The sequence below is a fragment of the Macrosteles quadrilineatus genome, unplaced genomic scaffold, assembly GCF_028750875.1.
Source record: "Macrosteles quadrilineatus isolate MER2022 unplaced genomic scaffold, UCM_ALF_1.0 Scaffold_6__1_contigs__length_79288215, whole genome shotgun sequence".
NCBI lineage: Eukaryota > Metazoa > Arthropoda > Insecta > Hemiptera > Cicadellidae > Macrosteles > Macrosteles quadrilineatus.
Window position 1 is genome coordinate 10,960,751 of NW_026542599.1, and position 24,372 is coordinate 10,985,122.

General features: G+C 33.0%; 1 protein-coding gene across 1 annotated transcript in view; it reads left to right on the forward strand.

Annotated features, from left to right (window-relative positions):
- LOC128997049 (synaptic vesicle membrane protein VAT-1 homolog-like) overlaps nt 1-24,372 on the forward strand; it is a 41,458-nt gene that overhangs the window by 12,501 nt on the left and 4,585 nt on the right. The window contains exons 2-6 of the mRNA XM_054422629.1: nt 15,847-15,976; nt 18,047-18,262; nt 20,532-20,674; nt 21,471-21,574; nt 23,370-23,425. Coding sequence (XP_054278604.1) covers nt 15,847-15,976; nt 18,047-18,262; nt 20,532-20,674; nt 21,471-21,574; nt 23,370-23,425 — 649 coding nt within the window. The remainder of the gene's footprint in view (nt 1-15,846; nt 15,977-18,046; nt 18,263-20,531; nt 20,675-21,470; nt 21,575-23,369; nt 23,426-24,372) is intronic.

Here is a 24,372-nt window from a genome sequence, read left to right on the forward strand (position 1 = left end):
ACCCTGGAAGTGAAAATCGTTATTTGTGTAACTAGTGGGTGAAGTGGTAAATTTAGTCTTGCAAAACACAGTACAACACGTTTTTAGGTTAGGTTAAATCCAAACATTGAACGAAATGGGAAACGCTGCACCAGCTGATCGTAGTCATAATATCTTTAAGTGTTGCCAGCTTATTTTCAAGCGTACACGGATTACGTGCATAATAAAATCACGCTGTTTTGTGTTGTTTTGTTGGAATACTGGTAAAAACTGTGCGCCAAAGTAAGGCTTTCTGAACTATAATCTGTGCAAGGAAGCCCACTTTGTTGGGCGACTGTAGGAAAACAGTATTTTTGTTTATTTTTGCAAGTCGAATGTGATACTGTATATATAAGAGTGTTTACGTTCGAAGGCTTCAATTTTTATCCAATATGTACACACAATACCACTGGTTTCTGAAACATACCCTGGTGATTTTATTTGGAACCACTTTTATGAAGAAATTCAGAAGCTCGTAAACCCCCCCTCCCCCCAAAGATGGCGGGAAGGTCGTTTTGGGGGCGGCAGACAGATATAAAACAGAAAAGTGAGGTCTGCAGGACAAAGGGGTCAGGGAAAGTAGGCTTTAGGAAAGAAAATTATTTATAAGGGATAGAAAACAATAACACTAACCTATACGGGGTAAAGTTAAACTTATGCACATTTTGAAATTACTAGTTATTAGTTTTTCTCTTTGGTTTTGTACTCATCTAATCAATTTATTCCACGCTCATATTTAACTCACAAGCTACATGTTGTGTTGGTATCGTACAGATCTAATTTTTTATCCTGTAAAAATACTGTTTTGTGAATCTTTTTGCGGAAGGAGAAAATGATTTAGCGGAGCACACACTAGCCACTATAAGCTTAAATTGGTAAAGCTCATCAAAAATTACTATTTCGGACCAACAATCAATATTATATCAACCATTCAGTATTTTATTTATTTATTTTTTTACTTAATCCTGTTGTAAAGATTTTCTTATACTTATTAACATTCATTCATCTTTTTTACGGAAGGAGAAAATCATGTAAATTGGAAATGTCCAATACAATAGCGTTAGATTCTATGCGGATAAGCTCATAAAGAATTTTAATTTTACACTTATTGGTATTGTAGCCTACGTTATTTAGCATTTCCACCAGTCAGGTTTCTTCGTCTCATTCAGTAAATGATCATATTCGTCTTAACATGTTCTAGGGGGTCGATGTGGTAAACATAGTATAACCTACTTTCACATTTTCTAGATTTTCAAATGTTATAAAAATCATAAGTTCTTACTTCGTGTTATATATTTTCTATTTGCATTCCTCAACAATCATATGTTATTTTAAATATTTATTATTCCTGATGTTTTTACTATTGTGATTATCAAAACATTGTTCTCAATACAAGACTCTTTTACAACACCATCTTGAAATAATTTATTCAAATATTAATTATCTAATATTACTTCAAGTATTTTAAACTTCGGTAGCGTTCTATAACCAAAGCTAAAACTTATGGAAATATAAAATATGTTTTGCCAAAAGTTTCACAATATTCAGGTATAACTTCAAATCGCAAAATTTATAATTTAATAAATGTTATTTGTATGGACACGTTTCGATTGTCACCTAAAAAATCCTAAGGTTTAGAGAAGCATAAATTCCAAACGTTCTAAAGATAACTTATTAAATCGTTTATTTAATTTAAGTTGAATAAAATTCCATAAACTTCAAAGAACGAAAACCTCATAAAACAATGAAACTGCGAAAAGTTTGTTGTGCACTAATCAACTTTTTACTGTTACATTGGTTTTAAGCCGATGACAACAATCAATTGGCCTTGATTGAATATCGATATCAAAGCTGGTCATAAAGTTTGTCATCGCGAATAAAGCCAAATGTATTGCTCGTTTAAAGAGTTATCGTTTATTCGAATTCAGAGTAACTTTTAGATTGACAAAATTAATGAATTTTAGAAGGGACATTTGGGAAACTTAAGGAGGCTGTTTCTGTTATCGCCTATATTTTATTGTTACTAAAAGCAGTTTTTCTCAAAACCCATGTAAGATATGGTCATAATTTCTTTTCTTACGTAGGAATTTTTTTGTAGTATGCTGCATAGGTATATTTCAAAATAACGTGTCTAAATAATTTTACTTCTTCCGCCAAATTGTGCATTAAAATATTTGTTTAATCAGCTATTATTGGAAACAATTATGTAAAAATAGCATGACAATTTCAAAAATATACCTCTATTACTGCTTGAGAAGAGTGCCATCTAAGTAAAACACTTGTAACTTTCGGTATAATCAATGAATGGATCGTTTTATCTATAGGCTACTATTAACGAGTAATATAATTTTAAAGTGAAGATTGTAATATAAAACAAAAAGGAAAAACACATTTTAGATTTCTTGTAGATTACATAATAGCAGATGGACTTATGTGATCGTTGAGAACAGCACCTCTAGTTCCCAAAACCGTTGGTGAATTTTATATTATACTATATGAAAACCCAAAACCCAAAATGAAAAAAATCTATCTCCAAAATTACTTTGTCAATGGATATTTTTACAGTTGTATAAGAAAGTGACGTATAATCTTTCACGCCCCGTCTTAACACTTGGATCCATTTGCGTAGAGCCCAAAAGCCCGAGGGGTTTGTAGCCCATTAGTGGACCCCGACGTCCAATTTTGCATCCCCCTCAAATCCCATCAACATCAACATTAAAATGTCAACATCATCTCATTACAACACATTGATCTGTGATGTTGCACTAAGTTTCATTGTCAATTGTAAACCGTTACTAACAATACTTTCTCAACTTGATGTTGTTTATTCATTGATTTTGAATAGTGCAAGTAGACTTGGGTTGACTTCCGTATCTGTTGACACAAACAACCGAATGACAATATTGATCGATATATCGATTATTCGATATATCGTTTGGTTAGTTAGGTAAGGTTAACCTAACCTAACTAACCAAACAATATATCGAATGAAACAATCGAATAATCGATATTTTCATTCGGGTTTTTGTGCCAACAGATACAGAAGTCTAACCGTAGACTTATCCAATGAAAATACCTCATATCAAGCCTGATTCATGTGTATATTATGCTGGTGACGTTTAGTTGTTCTAATGTTGTCTATTAGGGGTAGAATTTATCATTTGTTTATAACAAATGATGGTGGACAAGAAATGGTTTGTAATTATAGTTTTCTTTGGTTAAGATAGTTTTGTAATATAAATAACCAGAAATAAATGACAAACAACTAACCGCTATCCATAAAAGCCGGACGGAATAATCTTTAAGATTGTTTTCCTTTAGGATGATAAAACTATGAGGGATATTACAGTATGTTGAATCTATAGTTGCAGCAAAAGAATTCAATTGAATCCTAAAAATGGGTCTGCGTTGCGCTATAGTTATTTGTGCAACTAGCTGCCTCACTTGAGAGAAATCCCCAAACTCACGAGCCGTAGGCGAATGAGGAATGGTTTCTTGAGTGAGACGATTGCACTTTGCACTCGAGTTGCACATTATATTTTTCCTACAGTTACCATAAAACAAATAAATTGGTAAAGAAACGTGCCTTCACGTTGCAAATCTGGAGTGAGACAAAGTAATTAGAGTGAGACTATGTTAACATTGTCTCACTGATGAGCGAATTGGCCACTATGCTTTCTCAAATCAGTGAGAGAACATGTACATTGTTAGTTAGGTAACTGTAGGAAACAATAGTTTTTTACCAAAAAGAAACAGCTGGAGTTTATGGTTGCAAAATTTTCACAATAATATTCGGATGTAAATAACCGATGAATACTCAGCGTGTAGTTATCGATTGTATAGAATTAGACCGAATAAAATGTTATGTAACTGAAGTAAATTAGAGCTTTTTCCTTAGTTAATAGTGGATTTGAATAATTTTTTCGAGCAGTAAAAAGAAATAAAAGCCAATTTCAACCCGAGAAGATATTTCTCAATTCCCATTTTATAAATTTCGTCCCATACAACTTATGATATTCTTATCATTAATCACTTCTATATTCTCTGCATTGTTGTGATGCAATCTTTCGTTGATTTTAAATCGTAACTATCCAAAGACCGATAAGTTCTGTTATCAAAGGTTATCCTGATAAGGGTAATCATGCTCATCCAAATCTCCAAAGGATGTTTGGAATGAGCCTCGACAGAAGCTCTTTGAAATCAAAGCGTTTGATCCTTTGTAATTTATCAAAGATGATACTAATTTCCCTTCAGTTATCGATTTTTTTTAACACTCGAAGGATAAGCGTGTTGAATATTTTTAACACTAAATAAAGCCTAGTTGTTTATTCATTGCGAAATTTGGTGTAGTTTACGTTTTGCCATTCTAAAAGGTTTTTGTGAAAATATTTTGTTTTAGCCAGTGTTTTGTAAATTCTCTTCACACTAGAATAAATTTCTAAGTATGAATAGATACTATAACGCTGGCTGTCAACATTTGAATGTTTTCTGTGTGTTTTTGAAATCTCGAAACGACAATACAAAAATCACCATTTGGGGCTTCTACAAAGTTTGTAAGGTCCTAGATACATGAACGAATCAGGTTAATAGGTCTGAAGCGATGCAAGTTTATTATTATTTTCACACCGAGTTGGCTTCTAGTCAGAAATGAGTCAATGATTAACTGCTGTTCCCATAATATGAGGTATTCGCAACGTTTATCCGAAATAACAGTCTCGAGAAAGTTATTCGCTTGACAGGAAATGAGTTTTGCAAATTGGAAAATTTGTTGCTTGTCGACGCCTGTTTTCAATTATTTTCCCCTGGGGAGTTGTAAGGAACATTTCCTTCAAATTCCTATTAAGAGGCGTCAAAAGTAACTTACAGCGGTTATTTACTAACATATTAAATGCGTTTTGATTTGATTCATGTGTATAAATTAAAAAAAAAAAAAATAGTTGAGAAGATAATACTAATGATTTATTTACCAGTTGGATTTTTTTCTGCAGCTTCATCATTGTAATATCTTTTGTTTGAAGATTGATTTCGTTAAATCTAAACACATATAGTAAATTATAATTTTGCATGCATGTCAAATCCTTACAGAATCTTAATTTTACATACAATCTTTTGAGGGTTTTTTTAAAAACTTGTATCAAAAAATTAAAATATTACGATTTTGCTGAATAATTTCTACGCCATCGTTTTTACACTCTACTGTCTTTTGATCGAGATATTCATAAACACTTAACACTGATTGTAAGTTCTCGCGACATAAACAATTAAGTTTTGCATACTGTAACAAGCTTTTGTAAGATTCACATTGTCAGTTTATGCTCTGTTAGACAAAAGAGTTTTAATTAATTTGAACGCTTCATTGAGAAAATATTGATTCTGAGCTGGGTCTAAACTGCACCAAGATGCCATATGTCATATAGCTAACTAACTAATTATGTAATTTAACAAAATATCGACGTTAGGCAGTAGTAGGTTTAGCACCGTTCCCACACAAAACAAGTAGCCAACGGATTAATTAAAATAATGAACATAATAAATATAAAAATTACTAAATGATAAAGTAGAAAAGGTATACACTGGATCGAGAAGTTGCAATGTTTTCGGATTGGAACTGTTAAAAATAGGCTCAACTTGTGTATGGCTAATATAAGCAACGCAGTTGATTGTTACTACCAGTTCTGACGTCATCGGGCCTCTTGAACAGCTGAAATAGCCATACAACTCGGCCACTGCCTTCTGAATTGGGGCGAATATGAAATACGATTTATAAACAATCTGTGGTATTTTTTCATTTTGTTTGATAAAACTCTAAAGTTAAACGAATGTCTACCATCAGTGTGTTTCTTTTAAATGTATTAGGTACAATTCAATTTGCTAGTACAGTACACTACTGTCAGACACTGTTTAACGAACGACCAAAACAAGCTCATATGTTGGTATCTCTGTTTTCTTTACTTCATTGTCGATCAGCTGATATACATTGCTACACTACTAACTCGTAAGTGCAGGAGGTTTTATAAGGAAGATGCGGCTGTATATTTAATTAGATACATTTTTTACCAGTGCTGAATGCTGTTTTATTTTTAAAATTGTATCTTTACACAACTAATTTAAAATGTATCTGAATTTTTCATTGATAGTTTGAACAAAAGTTGAGAAATATCCGACACTTCTTCCTCAGATAAAAATAGACTTTCAACTTTAAATTTAGATATTTTTTTGTAAAATCAATTTCTTCATTCATTGATTTATTTAACTTCAAAACTGCAATTCGGCTGAACGTTTAGCATGGATAAAACGTCATATTGTTTAAGTATTCGACTCACAATTACTTTTTAACATCAATGAATTTTGTAGAATTTTTTTGAGTATTTTAAGTTGAATATGGAAGCAGTTCGAGTGGAGGGTGGAGTAAGACGAAATCGTTACTAAAAACTCATTTCGATCACGTACAAATAAAATATACCTCTATTTATCAATGATTAATACAAATATAATTATGACTTAATCGTTTCTACTTCGCTAACATTTACATCCTACGCTCAACATTTAAAGTTTCAAAAACAAAATTCTGACCAAGTAATGTTTTGTAAATCCAACTGTTAAAACACGATACGGTGATTCTCTGTTTATTGATAAATATTCGACAGTCAATAGAAAAACGACCGCATGAATATCCCTTTGTGAAAGAGAAAACAATTATTGAGAGTCTATGGATGTTGGAAATAAATCACAAAAGGTTAAAGGTTTGTCCAACAGGTTGTTAAATCCGGAACAAGATATTCCTGTAGCCGTAAACGTTTAATGATTAACGATTTGTAAATTTTGTTGGAATTGGTTTGGAAACTGTAACTGCACTTTAGATTAGCTAGAGTGATAAATTACAGCTAATTGATAGTTTTAATGTAATGGCAAAGTGTAATGTGCCTTTAATATTTAATCATTTTACAGTTTTATTCATAAAATGTCAAAGGATTTTGATCTGCATTTCACTATTTTTAACAACGTCCTACTTTCTTATCATGCAATTAAATTAATTACAGAATTAATTCATTTATTTAATATACTTTCGTGTCCTAATAGTATTGATTCTCGTTTATATTTTGCAATCTCATTGAAATGATATTATTAATTAAGTAATGTATAACGATGCCGAAAGATTTTTATGAATTTATCCCTTTTCTAATTGATGTAATGTAATAAAGGAGAACATTCTTTATTCTATTTTTAATTTATATCACACACGCTAAAATAATCGCACTGTCTTCCTGTATTAGTGCGTAACGAGGGGTGCTTACTACTCCACAGCCTACTTGATCACGACAGACACATCCGGGCATGTCGTTGCATCTGCCACTGCCTCCTGTATCTGCACCTGCTAGTTGTCAGCTGTCATCTGTCAAATAAAGGGCAAAAGAGGGTTCTGCTACGTCTCGGATGCGCACTACACAATCCTAACCCAAAAACCCTGTATTGTTAAAGATTGTCCTTTTTTATGAAAGGTTGGTTATCTGAGAGAGTTCATAGTGCTCGCCTTACAATCAGAAGGTCACCGGTTCGATCCTGAGAAAATTCAATAGGTTTTTAAGGTTCAAAACTGGACCCAAGTGTCCTTTATGGTATAAAATTGGTTCTGGCTATTTCAAAATTTGGTCTGCTGGCCTTTTGTTTGTTAGATAGCGTAATTACTTCCTTTAGCCCAGTGATAATAAATTGCATTACTAAATTGAATAATAATAATTCCGTTTGGGTTTAGTTTCAATCTCTGTTGGATTTGAACCAGCGGTCTTCAGATTTGAGGCGACCACACTACTCATCTACCCAGACCAATAAGAAATTGTATTAAAATTTGGAATTACTTTAATCAACGCTCGATATTTAATTGATAAAGTTCTCTCGGATACGACAATGATGGAGCGGCGGCCTTGACGATGACTCAGATCATAAATCATATCACAGTAGCATCATTGTTGATAGGATAACGACTCTGTTGATGTGAATCATCTCATCATCGCACTAGTCACTCAGACAATATAGCCTTCTTTGATTCACTTGGAGACGTTTTAATGCATGATTCATTTTATGTAGGAACTGTTAAAGAGTTGGTGTTTATTTTTGTCTTAGTGTAGCATAGGGTAAAAAAGAATGTGGAGTAGACGACATTATGTTTTTCGCTTGTAAACTTCATTTGTAAATTTTAGATCAAAACATTGCCTAAAAAAAATAGCGATAAATTCATCTATAGTTCGCTTACAAATAGAATCAGCTGATTTATAGGTTTGCTTCGTCGCTAACAATTTGAATTCGGTTGTACTGACGTTGTCCAGCGAGAACCAAAGTGAAACAAGCTCATGTACAGGACAATATAATCAAGATTAGAAGTCATCTATTACTTATTTAATACGCAAGCAGGTTTTTTGTAACAATTACTCCTCCGAAACTACTGAACCGATTGGCATGTTTTTGGTATCATTGGAAAGAGCGTAACGTGAAGTTGTGCAGGAAACTTTCTGCTTAGGGAAATAATTAGAGAATGAGGCCCAGAGGTCCTTTAAAGTTTCGTATTTCTCCATAAGATTAACATGGGAAACAAACACTGTTATGAAATTCCAACCACTGTTGGCAGAAACTAAAAGTGAGAAGAAGAAAATATGTTAATTGTAAACAGTCAATACGTTTGCTAAGAAACTATTGATTTCCTATAGGGAAATTTGCTAAGAAACCAAGTGTTGCACGTGGTAGGGACTTAAACGTGAAATCTGTCCATAAAGCACATTTGTCTGATATAAGGTTTTTGCGTAAAAATTAATTTCTTAACTAGGACATTGAACTATGATAATTATTATAATTTATTTTTATTTTAACAATATCTATCCACCACCGTCAATGCGTCGATGAAATTATTTAGCTACAACTGCAGCGACCCTTGTGTATGTATAAATGTGTTACTTATTGTAATGCTTTAGCTAATCGCGACGCCACTAAGTGATACGGATTCGTGTGTAGGACGAACAAAGAGATTAACCATGTTTATTTGTCATGGTCGGGTAACCAGGAGCTAGGGTCGATGATATGTCCATAACACGCTACTGTAGCAGACAGTCTGGCACCGAGGCTGTCAGGTTTTGGCGCCAAAGTCAACGTCCTTCCCGGCAAAATTACCGCCCACACGGCAAATTATACTTTCTCCCCTCTGCTGCAATCAGTTTCAGTTTCATACGGTTTGCACATGGAATATCTAAAAAGTTTGCCGAGCTGTTTGAAATTGAGAATTTAAGAAACTTAGTAACTTGGAATGGGTTGAGATTTTTGATAAGGCTATTTTACACGAATTGTTTAAACTGTTGTAATAGGGAAATGAATAACATTTTTGCTTAGAGTAAGGAAAATAAGTGTGACAGATATTTAGGGATAAATTCAAATGAATCTTTGAGAATTATCTTTGAGAATTAATTGGGAGAAGATTTTAGATATTTTTGATAATCAGTATTACAGTGCCAAAATTAGTAATTAATGCCACTACAATTATTAAGTTTTAAGCAGAAATAGTCAAATAGTTATAGTAAAGCTAATACTTTGTATTAAATATAGCCAAAAACCCAATTCCAAACTACTGTAATTCCATAATAATTATACAATTATTGTTAATGGAAGCAATATTTTGGTTGGGCTCATCTAGAATACTCAACATATAAGTACATGGCAATATTGTCAATTACTTAATGAGTTAAATTGTGGTACAGCAATATGGTCTAATTCCACTTCAAAAGTCCAAACAAAACATCAATTAAGTACAAATTATCTATAGCCTACAGTATATTGATAGGCAAGGGCAAGCATATTGTTTCTTTAAAACTTTTTTTCTCAGCTCGTATGCATCGCCGCATACTGCTAAAAGATATTTGCCTGTAGATGTGCAGAATCCCTTTATACATTAAAATAGGCTCAAAAATAAGCTCAATTGAATTTAAAATAATAGAAAAATTAACATGGGCCTTGTGGGTTGTCATGTTGGTGATGAAATATAAATAGAAAATCAAAACAAAATTACATATTTTATTTACAGCGTGGAGTGAAAAAAAAGAAGTCAGTAATAACATATTTTTGGTAGAGTTTTCGACCACTGGACGACCTCTAGTTCTAATAATAGTAGAAAACATAAACAAAGTAGCAATTTAAAAGAATCATACATTTGAAACTTCACATGACATCATTCAGCTAGATCACATAATTTACTGCTTATATTTATGTGGAGGTTTTCCCTAGGACTAACACATCTTTGTCCAGAATCCCCTAAAATAAACAGCAAACACAAAGAAGCTGGAGATAAACACTAACACCTGCCTCCAGCAGAAGTAACTGCTCCAGCCTCCCACGATCCATCACTCCAGCTGTAGCTGGACACGAGAATTGCTCATTTGTTGAGAAATAAAGTCTATTTCCACATAGTAAATGTCCCATACTACGGAAGCATTTATAAGAGTCATTATCAGTGCCAACTCGGAAATTGGAATCGCTGTGCATTAATAAATTTCTTTGGGGGTGATTAATTAAAAACTCTGTGCAGTTTGCTACAAGATTACAATATTCGGTTATTTATATTGATTTAAATGTATATCTACCTATCTTTAAGTGTATAATTTAAATAAGAGTAGTTGGAATCATGATAATTGGACAATTGATGGACCAAAGACTCAATTAAATGCTCGATAGTCAAACACATTCGATAATCCAACACTCGATTAAGCAATCATCGATTCTTTAAGACATCGCAGTGACACAAAGGTGCTTATTTGAAGTTGTAATTAGTAAATAAATGCAAGATGACTGTAGAAAGGAGTGAAATAATCTGTGTAGCTTTGTTAGGTACTGACTAAGATCAGCTGTTTCATCATAGTCTTTTTTATTAAAAGCCCAAAGATCAAGGACAGCTGGGTCCAGTTTCGATACCATACAGTACATCCATTATGACTATATACCATGTACAACACACTAGTAATCCAAAATCCTGCACTAAATAAATCATCTGTAGGCCTACAGTTCTGGAATTCGATCAGTGTTTTGTATTCAATGAACATTGTTTTTCTCAGATGGACTGTTGTACCAAAACTGATTAATTTGAGCCCCTAATACTTGAAGCCAAAGTATACATGCATAGTTGACTTTTTCTAAAATATTAACTTTTCTTGGTAGGTTTTTGCTTTTTTGTTTTCATCGAATTTACCAAGCTATTATTTTTTTCCAGATGTTTTTTGCAATTTTACACCCTCTTAGTTTGGTGAATGCTGGGTCTACGAGAACTGTATTTTTTTAAGTTACAGTAATAGTGTATTCTTTTTCATTCAATATTTTTAATAATTTTGTTTGTACACAAAATTACCAAGAATATGATTATGATACAAATTGTAAGCATTAATCTTCAATTTCTGTAATCCTTACTAATAGAAATTCTTTGTGTTCTCTAGTACGAATATTCCTCTGTGCTATGTTTAGCAGTTTGTTTACTTCTTCACAAACAGTATTCCAATCAGGTGATCAAAACACACACACACACACACACACACTCACCTCTATGACTCATTGCTATCTTATTTACATTCCAATCACTTTCTATTTTACAACCACGTATTTATATTTCCATTTGTTCTTTGAAACATTTGTGTCAAGGTAAAATACACCATTTACCTAGGGAAGCTAGGTTTAAGTTTGAATGTGGAGCCAACCTATAGTTTACCCTATTACCAGCATATATCATTAGCTAGAAAAACAAAAATTTCATTCCCATGTACAGTTGTGCCTAACCTTCTTGTAATGAATCTATAGTAAAAAGTGTGCTCAAAAAGGAACTAAAAGAATCCTTATAATGTACTGTATAAGGCCAAAATCGAAACCACTATGTTTTGAATTTTGTTATAATTTACCTTAAAACTATTTTGATACATTTTTAATACTTTTACAAATTGATTCTCATCCTAGCGCAAACAAAATAAATGGTATGTATCAGCAAACTGACACATACTTTATCACACTATTTTGTCAACAATCCTTTATATCGGGGAAGTGGTGGGAGTAACTATGCTTAAAATCACAAAACATTCAATAAACTACCCACAATTTTTACAGCATTTGGGGGTTGACTTTTCCCATTATTTGATTGGTTTTTATAAAAAAATCTAATTTAAAAAAAATTTAGCGTAACGCCAGGAGATACTATTGATTATCGACATACCAAAATTAATCTAAACTGATTTTTGATTAAAAAATTATGAAAACAATTAGACTATTTGCTCCCTCTACCTATACGGGGATAAAGTAAAAGTAACTTACCTCTGACAAATTAAAGTGAAATCATAAAATGATTTACTCAGAAAGATGAAATTGATTACAGCCTTCTTTTAGTTCATTCAACTGACCATAAGTAATGATTTATTGGAGGAAGCCATCTTATCAGTGACATTGATGAGAGATGACCTTCCAGATCAGTAGGCTTTTTAATACTTCCTTTACAAGGCATCCAACTGAAACGGAAATTCCATAACATCTCAGTCAACTGCTAAGTCTGTCAAATTTTCATCCATTTGATTATTTAAATAATACTGTGATAAATAATGTGAAAAAGGTTTTTGAATTAAATTATTCCCATATATTTAAAATGTTATAAGTTATTGACATATAATTCTTTCACCCTTTCTTTATTTTTCTTTACTCTGAAAATGGAGGTTTGCAGTATCTTTATTATTAAATTTATTTCCTACTAAATATTGTGTATATTCTTCTATGATAACCTAGGGTGAATCCAATAACAAATTACTATTTGGAAAAGTGTTTTAACATATAAACCACCATATACAAACCACCATATATATCGACTACAAGTTAAACAAATATTTACTTGCGCTAGACTGGATAAATAAAATGTCATCCATGTCGTTAATATTTTCACAATACTTTAAAGAGTATCGGTTTCGTCTGTTTGGATTTTAGAAGTAGTAGAATATGTGTCATAACTAAATTATAGTTGGTAAATTTATTCATTTTCATTTGTTTAAAAAACCTCATTATGTAAACACTTTATGCCTTTAAATCTAGGTACTAAATATAAAATGAATCTATTTTGTATATAAAATAATATTAATGAAATATTAAATCTATCAAACAAAGATGAGAACACTGAAATTAGTATGTAAAAATACTTTTACGCTTTTTGTGGTCAATACAATTAGTCAAACTCACTAATTTAAATTGACTGATTACAGTTTAATTAACAAATATTGTTACAATTCATTCATAAGTGCCACAAACAGTTAATTGGTCTATCAGTCAGGCTGTTTATGAGGCAGTGAAATTACATTCCTAGCATCCCTATCTCTTGCATGTAAAATGAAGACCCTTTGGAAACTATATAATTCCATTTCTTACTCACTCTACACATTTCTCTACGAAAAAAACAACATAAAAAGCTAATGCTTTTAACAAAATCCACCGAAAACGTTAACTGGAATTGTAAAGCTACATACTCATCTGAAATTCTGTACCATTATTAGCCTAGGAATATGGAAGTGATTGAAGAACTTATCAAGTACTTCTGCTTCTGATCTTCTCTCTTGAGCACCGATTATAAAAATAAACATAAAGTAGCCTAGTGATAGAAGAAGACAGATGCCAACCCCTTAAAATATTAGATGATAAATAATCAATCGTTTGACATTGATATTGTGAACGCAATAAAAAATATATTGATATTTAGTTGCTGAGAAACAGATCTTAAAAACATCAACAAATAAGTGTGCATATCGTGGTTTTTAAATTAATTTAACGATTCCGAAAAGTTTTACGCGGTAAAACACCAATTTTCAAGCCACAAAATAATGTAAATATTTTCATTTCAATCAAATAAATACAAACAGCTGTTCTCTTAGTTAATAGTATAAACAAAGATTACACATGCTACATTTTGCAGCATGTGCAATCAATCTTTGGTATAAAATTCAAAAATATTGATCTGTTCAAATGTAAACAAATATTTTTCCATAAGGATATATAACATGGAAACTAAGGATATAAAGAGGCTACTGGGACAGAGCCCTAATAGAATTTCTTGCACACCTAATTTGAATCTCCATATGCCAATTCCTGAGTTCTTGGTAAGTGGTTTTTTTGGATAAAGTGATCAGTGAGTCGCAGTGAGTGGTATTATAAGTATAGAATAGATGGATATAGATAGATTTCTTACTCATACACTTTTAGTAAAATGTGTATGGTTTTCAAAATGTGTGTGGTGTTTAGTTTGATTGAGTTATTTATTGATTGTCAATGTTGTTTGCTGTTAAGTGCAGTTAATTAGGTAAAATGTTCTTAATTGACCATCATTATTATTTTGTTTAACCACAGATTTTATTAAGGTAAATCTATTCAAGATAATACACTTGAGATCAAAAATGTAGAATGTAATGAAATGATTTTATTGTAAGTTTCATAATCTACGAAAGAAATAAAATAATTTTGAGGATTAAACTTAAAAATGTATAAAAATACATATGAAAACAACAACGACAACACCACTGTAGGTCTTGTAGTATATTGCTCCCATAAATAAACCCTTATAGAAATACTTTGCCTTGCAAATAGCTTTAAACAGGTATGAGCTAAAACACTAGATTTATAAACTCACAAAATTTATTAGTTTAATTAGTAAATTAAATAATTTTCAAGTGACACATAACATAATACCAACTGTGGCAACATCTTATTAAACTGAAACACATAGTTATAACTGTGTGCCAATAGCTGAAACACAACTGTAACTCAGTATTCTTAAGGGACCTCAGAGTCCTAATCAGCTGCTGAGGACTGGAGATATTTGAGTCAGCTGGTATTATTGGAAGTAAATGGCAATTGAATAACAAGCTTCTTTGTCCCTCCCATATAATTGTACCATTCAGGCTTCATAACCATTTCCTGCTGCATTATTACATTATCCTGGCTCTAAATCAATCTTGTATCACTGGAGTCTTGGGTAATATGATGAATATATAGTTCAATTTTTTTTTACATTAAAGACTAAAAATTTATACCGCAAACCACTTTTGGATACTGAAGTACACATCCTGTCTATATGGACCATCTGCAGTGATTTTTTAATTTAAATAATGTATTTCTATGAGCCACTCACAGAGACTAAAATTCTATTTTTACCCTTAGATTTTGTCACTAAGATAGTTTATGTGACATAAAAGATGCCATAGCTTAAAAAGTTGTTAGAAGTTTGACTTGGTTAAAAAGTCATTAAACAGAAATCAGTTATTTTATTGGCACGGGTTTCGGAGACTCAACTCACCTATGTCTATTTCAGATCAAAAACTGGTGACCATAACTTTAACGGAGATGGAATCACTAGTTCTACCAATAGTCCGTTAAATCCTATAATTAATCACCAGAACTCTGTTAAAACAAACTTTGCGATATTTGAAAGCCATTTAATAGTGGTATACATTAAGTAACACATTAACATTAAGTAAGTAAGTAAGTAAGTTAGTACAATTCAGAACTATTTTAGAAGGAATTTAGAAATATCTAGCTGATCAACCCATAGCATTTATCAAGCACCATAATGATGTACCATCTACCATGCTGTAAAGGATGTATAACGTACAATTATAGATACAAAGTCATATCCAGGATGTTAAATGTAGGGATTTTCAACCATAGAAGATTAAAAAAAGGTGTTAATTGTGTCAGGGACTCTTTTCCGTGCAGGTAGGTTTGCTACTCTGACAAAAATAACAGGAAGTGTAAGAACTTATAAGTTCTAACGAATCTGTTTTGTTACAGCGGATTGAACTTCCAAGACCTGATGGTAAGGCAAGGAGTCATCGACTCTCTACCAAAGACTCCATTCATCTTGGGCTTCGAATGTGCCGGAGAAGTAGAGGCTGTTGGAGAAGGTGTTGAGAAGTTTAAGGTAAGAAGAACAAGAATACTTATAACCATTGAATATATGATACCATAATACCATGCAAGTTGTGGTAGACACCGTTTAAATTTTAGGGCTGGATGAGAATCATCATTGTTGGTTTAGTAGGATTAACAAAAATATTCTGCTATGAGACTGTTTTAGATATATACAGTTTAACTTATACTACATACTTTCAATGGTCAATATATTCTAAATACGATTTAACCTATACAAATTACAAGAGTATACATTTAGGAGAGTTTGTCACAAAATTTAAATTGGTATATTATGTCGAAACAGAGATTTCATTAAGTTTAGTGCTATAACGTAGAGTTAGAAATAACCTAATTTAGTTTGGAAAAATAAGACATTTTTGGTTACCTGTATCCTAATTTGAATTCTTTCTTTACTCTCAATCTTACCAATGTCAAAGGTAATTTTCATAAAAGATTGGAAATAAATCAGTTTACTTCCATTGCAGTTGTTTTTATATTTTTTTATCGAATTTCAAGTTTGTGGTTTTGTTATTCTTTGGTATAAAATTGCAAAACCACCTTCTGAAACAAGATATCTTGCCAACATTTCTTTGATAAGTACCTATGCTAATTACTAGATTCCTTTCAATTGCCTCATTCCACTGGCAGACCTCAAGGTTATATGTCCTTGCCAAGCTGTTATCCATCTGGTATTTTGTGTTGAATATTTAATCAGTAACCTATAGCAAAGCAATGTCCATTACACAAATGGCTTAATTTCTTCTTCTCTGTGTGACTGTGTTAGTAATCAATTTCTAAAAATATTAACCATAAAAATGTGCAATCAATGTAAAAGGTACTCTTAGGTCCTTTCAGATAATTTCCTATCGGTTTGTTGGATTGTTATTAATCTCTTCCCTTAATTCAGTATTAGGTACAGTATTTATTTATAAATACCTTGTTCACCGTTAAGTTCATTTTGAGATGGTGAATAATTGGTAGGTGTTTTTCAAAGTTATGTCTGTCCGTGTGTGTATGTGTGAATGTGTACAGAGCTACAGATTTTCATTTTAATTTTTAATGGCGATTTTCCCAAAAAATCCAATAAAATAATGGAAAATCTGATTTCTTTTAAAGCCTGTTTTGATCAAAAACTAGGCTGTTGGTCCTTATAATTCTAATCAAAATTTTTAACCCCCCATTGCTGTAAAAATTACGGCCCAAAAGCTATATTGCAACTTTTGTGATTGTCCCTATAAAATATCATAGTTACTCCCACCGGTACCCATTATAAAGGTTGTTGACAAGCTAATGGGTAAAGTGTGTCACATTGCTGATACCATTTATTTCATATGCGATCAAAGGGGGTTCTAGTAGAGTGTATGAAAACAATTTCTCTTTACTATCCATTTGTACAAATTAACCTCAAAAGACACATGTCTCCAGCACAAATCACATGTTTTTGTTTTTGTGGAAACATCAATTTGGCGAATTTCTCCAAACAAATTAGATCTTCCACTCTCAACATCCCTAGTTTAAAGTTAGTAAAATTTTCACAAAATTACTGTATTTCTCAGTTAACAGTTTCAATATTCACACAGAAAATTACACTCTACTTATACAGAATATTAAATTTCTACCAAGGTTACCACGGCCATGATGGATGTGACAGAAGGCAATGGCCCAGTTATGGGTTGCTTCTGAGATTGAGAACTCTGAAGAAAGACCAAATTATGTTAGACAGTCAAGTCTTATCACTAATGATTTAACTGGAATGTCATCTGTCCAGAAAAACCTTGGAATACTAACAGTTTCACAACATTACTGTTTATTTCAGTTTCAACGAATTCCTATATGGATGTCTGTTGTGAATGATGTGGTGTTGATTGAAATGTATTATTTTTAGATGTTTGAACCCATTGTTTTCAATATGATACAAAATTTAAAATTAATACAGAAACTTATTGTTTACAAAGGGCTGTTTACGTTTTGAAACAGCATGGGTTTTGTGTAAGGAAATTGTTCATGGCTTTCAATGATGAAAGAATTCAGCAAATATGCCTCTAATTTTTACGAGTTTACATCTGCCTCTGTTGTACAGGTTGGAGACAGAGTAGTGGCTCTACCAGAGTACAAGGCATGGGCTGAGCTAGTCAGTGTACCTCAGACATACGTGTTTCCTCTACCGTCTGACATGAGCTTCCTGGATGCTGCAGCACTTACCATGAACTACATCGTGGCTTACATTCTGCTGTTTGAGCTCGGAGGGTTGGCTCCGGGCAAGAGCGTTCTGGTACACTCCGCTGGAGGTGGCGTGGTAAGGAAATAATTATTTAATCCATATTTAGTGTCGGGTATAACCCAAGATCAAGCCACTGACGGTTTGCCTGTTTCTAAAAGCCTATATGTAAACCAAACCAGTTAACATATGCGTTGGGGCCCTCTTGATCATATAAGAGGGCAACTTTTTTTTTAAGGAAATGCCTTTTTCGCGCATAGCTCCATAGTTTGTGTGTAAGTCACAACGAGGCAGTTAGACGCTTACTGGCATCATTGGTGCATCGAAGGGCGCCATTTGCAGCTCTTTAGCTGATGTGTAGCTTAGTGTTTTTTTTTACATTTTTAAAATTGGATCTCCAACAGCATGGGAGATAAGGTCAGTGAGACGTTTTTTGACCACAAGAAACATATCAAATGCCGACATTCATCGCCTAGTGAATGTATAGGGTTATGGCCCTTATGCAATCAGTGAAGGTAAAGTGCGGAAATGGGTTAGAATGTGTACAAATGGCCGGGAAAATCTTTTTCCTTTTTGGGCTTCTGTGAGAAGCCTGGGTGCCCACCAAAAACACATTGTCTTGCAAAATGGACATTTCCATGGCCATTTTAAACTCCCTAACCCAATTCTGCACTCATTGCATTAGGGTTTTCCGTCATCTGGCAATAAATGTCAGGAGTCTATATGTTTTTTGCAATAAAATACCTATCACTGACCTTATCTCGCATGACGCGGGAGATTCAATAATTTAACAAATTTTTAAGACACACAGCGTAGTGCAAATGTGATACAGAGCTGCAAATGGCCAAATGGCGCCGTTCTGTTCATCATAGTGATGCCAGTAAGTGGCGAGGATCCTGGTTGTGGTGAAAACGCAAATTAAGAAGCTATACGCAAACGGCCCTTACTTAAAAAACGTAGTTAAGAATTAGTGGGATTGAAATTTTATTGGATATGTCCCCTTTACTCAAATTTCAATATAAAATTTAGTTCAACATGGCAGATCAATGATTGCAGTTAAAAATGGTATCGTGCTGTTTATACGGTTCAAGCTAGTAATAATAATCAGTTAAGTATGGTCTTAGAAAATTAAATTTTAAATGTCTGTCTGATTAAAACCTCTCCTTGTCTACGGTTATTTTATTTGCTTACCACTCCTTATGAAGTTGATGGTTTATGCAACTAATCTATATATTAATACGCAAGCGGTTTTCTTTTCACAGTCATAACTCAATAACGGCTGGATGGATTTTAAAGTTTGAGGTGTCAAATTAAAGGTATTTTCACCTAGACGTGCAAATACGTCTCAGAATATTTAGAAAGGACACACCTTAAGTACACTAAAGGGATAAAGTTTGGAAGGCGGTGCTATCTGTTGACATTTGATCAAACTCATTTCCCTTTGTTTACAAATAACATATGGACGTAGTTTGAAATAGTTTTTAAGGTTAACCACAGACTGCAGGACTTAAAACTTCCAGAGCAAAGCTGGAATTTATATTTTGTTTCAATCTGTTAACTAAGTCTAATTCATAATGAAGAGTTTCCTATAGCTTGTGTTAACTTAATGAAGAACATATTTTTTATTCTTACAGTTCAGAAATGTTCATGATAAAATTTTAGAGGTTCTTCATTTTTCCAATAATTTTTTGTTCCATAATTTTTTCACGACTGAAATTCATCCAATCAGTAAGCCGAGATACTCTCAGACATAATTTATTATGTTCACTCTTCGAATAGTAAAACTGATTACAGGACTGTTTTACAAAACCGTAAAGAACATCTGTTTGTTTGGGAAGGTGTGGGTTCCAAGCCCAGTGATCTAATGCCCCCTTTCTTGTCAGGGAAAGCTTAACCAATTTGATTTCACGCTGTACTGTTGTTACGTCAGAGCTTGAAATCTGACTTCCTCTTCCGATCCAATTGATAGGGTATTTGTATTTCCTTGTGGGAATTACACATTTTAAAATTATTTAACCAAATGTACCTTTATCACTTTAAGGATCACTCAACAAAAATTATTCTTAAATAGAGTTGAATTTACAATTTTAAATTCCTGTTTTAAAACAAGTCGTTTTAATACTATAGTCTGAGTATGTTGGATGGTTCACTTGGTAGCACAAAAGGACTGCAAATCTATGGCAGTGTTTTGTGGGTTTCGCTTCCTGATGTACAATAAATCGTTTGCTGGATTTGTTCCACGCACAGGCTTAAGGCCCATGTGAAAGGGTAAATGTGTGGTTAAGAGAGGCCACTAACATAAGAAAATAAATAAACACATCTATAATAAGTCAATATTTTTCTGTAGGGCCAGGCCGTCGCACAGCTGTGTAAGACGGAGAAGGACACGGTAGTGTTTGGAGTGGCCAGCAAATCTAAACATGAAGCCATCAAGGATAGTGTCGACCATCTTTTGGAGAGAGGCACTGACTATACAGCGGAGCTGAAAAAGTAAGTTCTTCAGGCTTTTCTAGCTGCCGAATACTTCTGTCGGATTGTAAATGATTTACATGTTCTACCACCTGTGTTTTTTGATAATGTTGTTTTCCTAGAACGAATATTCAACTGCAGAGTTGGTTTATACGCCAGTTTTTAGTAGTCTGGTGACAGCAGTTTGGTACTTTTTTGACATTCTTGAAATCTGAATATGTTTTAAGCCTTTATTTTGGCACTGGCTGCAAACCAACATTACCTAAAGAGTACTTATAAATTAACCATAATTGATTTCATCACACCGCTAAGTTTTTAAGTAATGTTAGAATTCTTCTCAGTCCACAGCCCCCTTAAATTTTCAAAGTGATTCCGTAGATTTGAACAACTGCCCTAAAACAGCCTCTTCCCAGAATATAAAAATGTTGATATGAAGCCAATGGTGGTTTTAGTTAAGAATAAAAAATTTAACAAGTTAATTAATTTACATAAATAAATAAGTAAAATGTCTATTTAGCTAGCATTTCTCTGATCACTATTAATTATCTTCTAATTAAAAACTCTAAATATTTTTGTTTTTTATTTTAACACATTTTTCTAGGTGAAACTTTCTTTAGGCTCTAGTCTAGCTTAAATAATGCATTGTTCATTAATTGTGTGTAAAAAATTGAGACACTAGCCCTACGTTTTTAACTCCATGTTGTGATATAATAACTTCAAAATTAAAGTTTGTAATTCTAAAGCTAAACAATAAACAGTCATTACAATATATTCCAAGTTTGTAGGTGTTTAGCTAAACAATCATTGCATATTCCAGAATATCCCCGGATGGAGTGGATATTGTCCTGGATTGTTTGTGCGGAGAAGAATGCAATCGTGGATACTCCCTGCTGAAACCCATGGGAAAATATGTACTGTATGGTGAGTTACAGAAATATTTCTAGTTATAGTTTAAAATATAGTAATTTATATCTTATATGTACTTTTACTTAGATTTTAAGAACCAGTGAGATAGAAATTAGCGATTTGACAAGTCCATCTTTTATGAGTCAAAACATGAATTTACACGAGTAAATCTGAAAAAAAAAAAAAACAGAAACACACTAGTTATCACTCCATGAACCCATGTGGAGAATGCAGAACTTTAACACACGAGAGAAACCGGATGACTTGACTTGCAAAATCGAAACTATTGGTTGTGTAGCCGTTTTAGGTCAACTGATTACTACTGATTGATTGGGGGTGTAAAACTAAATTAAGCTTGCTGATTCTGCTACCAAATTAATTAATGGAAGACGTGTTGGGGACCAGAGGACGGAGATCTTTTACCCAGAATGGAAGCTTGCATAGCCAGCCTTGATTTATGCTAATACAACTAATTTACTAAAAACTATCCATCCAAGACTTGTGACCTAGAAAACGACTGTTAATGAAAAATTGGCTGGTGATTGAACTACTTAAATAGGAAATACCTAACAATTTATTGAAAAGAACTATGGAAACTTCTGGGGAAAACGTGTTGCCCTAATCCTGTTGCAGATCCTGAGGCTGAAGGCCTCGAACCGTAATTGTTAATTCCTACATTTTATCCTATGTCGGGACGACCCTTGTGGTCTCCCCCGTGTTTAACTAGCCTGACATATTGCTTAACCGCTAACTTATCTAATTATTGTAAACTTAGCCATTAGTAGGAATTCTAGACGAGCAGTTTCTTCTTAGACAGTTCTCGTTGCAGACCGGGGTCAAAGTGGGAAGAAGGTTGGGAAAGGTCGGTGGGGGAAGCCGTTCGCTTGCTCGCGGTGGGCTGACGAGTTCGCCATGCAGCCCTGCCACACGAAGCGCTGACACTATAAGGAATATAGCGTGCCGCTATGCGTCACAGTTGGGAGCGAATCAGACTCACGCGCTTGGCTGAAATCGAGTCTATTGGCTCATTCTATTAGAGTTTGGTCTGGCTGAACATGCAGCTTGTTAAACTATTAACAGAGTCCTAATAAGTACGAATCAACCACAACCAAGTGATTTTTCACTAATTCGTGTTTTAGTTCAAATTTATTACATTGTTACTTGACTTTTAAAATCATGATTTTTTTTAAATATCATATTTTTTACTTAAAAATATGCCTCTTTATAAAAAATTATTTGTTTTGAAAATTATATTACTTTAACTTTAAATTATATCTGTAGTTTGGACTTTAATCTCATTGCATTTCTGGATTAATAGTACTATATGTATCTAATGAATCTTAAATTTCTACAAACAACCAAATAAATGAATGCATTTTGTAGTTGTTGGTTTAGAAAAACAAGATGTATTCATAAGTTACAAATTTGCAATCATCACTTTCATTTAAAAGGTCGTAATATGTAACAGGTTGTATTGACTTATCACCTTTTTCAAGAAAGAGAAAAAGGTTCTTCTTTCTTTCAGAAGTAAGAATATTTTTATTACAACAAATATTAAATATACTCGACATACATGAATAGGCTAAGAAGCCTCAATATGCTCCTCAACCTTTAGGTATCCAGTGCCAGAGTGGATTGCCTAAAGTGTTGATATGATTTTTTTAGATGTAATACATTTTGATGTGAAATTAACTGACTTACGAAAAATGTACTAAATGTCATTTTTTGATTTAGCTTGTTAAAGAATCCTGTTTGCTTTTATACCAGCAAGTAGTATGTTTTGCCACTATAAATTTTAAATTCATTTCAGGATCAGCCAACGTAGTTACTGGAGAAACTAAGAGCATTTTCAGCGCTGCTCGATCTGTAAGTTTTTGTTTATATTGTAGTTCTAAGTACGTATTAAAATACCTACATTCGTATGGTCGCCATTTCAATGTAAAGTATTAAAGTATTACTATCAAAATTATAAGAGAGAGTGATCCTCTTACTCTGAAAAAATACTTCACCTCTTTCACTTGAAAAATACTTTTTAAGAAATAGTTCTTGCTTACAATATATCCTTTGTAGTTCATTAACACATGACCTAAACTATTCAACATTTCTCTATCAGCATGATTAAGAGAAAAAAAGAGTCAAAGATAGATCCTAATACAGTAGAACCCCAGTTAACCAAAAACGGGTAAACGGAAACAAAAAATAAACTGAAAAATTGGTTTATCCGAAACAGCTCTCCCCCTTTATTTCGGTTAAACGGAGTTCTACTGGGCGGTACATATTTTAACAGGTTCTACTGTTATTGAAAGTAACTGGTTTTAATTGCATTTGTACACTTCAATTTTCTCGATGATTGGTCATGGTTTCTGACCTCATTTAAAAAACTCTTGTCCCTTTCTTTTTTAAACTGACTTAATATAAAATTTAAAATGAAGTCATTATAAGGTTAACTACGCACATTACAGATAAAGTATTTCATATCTGGATAGTTTTGGGATTTTTCTTTCATAAAAGGGATTGCTTTACTAGTTCTAAATTATCTTCCCTGACCTGTTGCAGTAGAGGTGGGCACTATTTGAAGTAATATGATAAATGATACTATGTGTCACCTATTACCTTGGTAATACGGATTACTGAGAATATACCCTATTAATTTTTAACGGATTCTGATCTGTTTGAACGAGCAAATTAAAAACCTGTCCCTTTGATAGTGTCTGCCTATTTACAGCGATCGGCTGCAACGTACTGGCCGAGAAAGTAATAGGTGACGAAAAAATATTGTATTATTTCACCTAATACCCTAATACCGAATATAT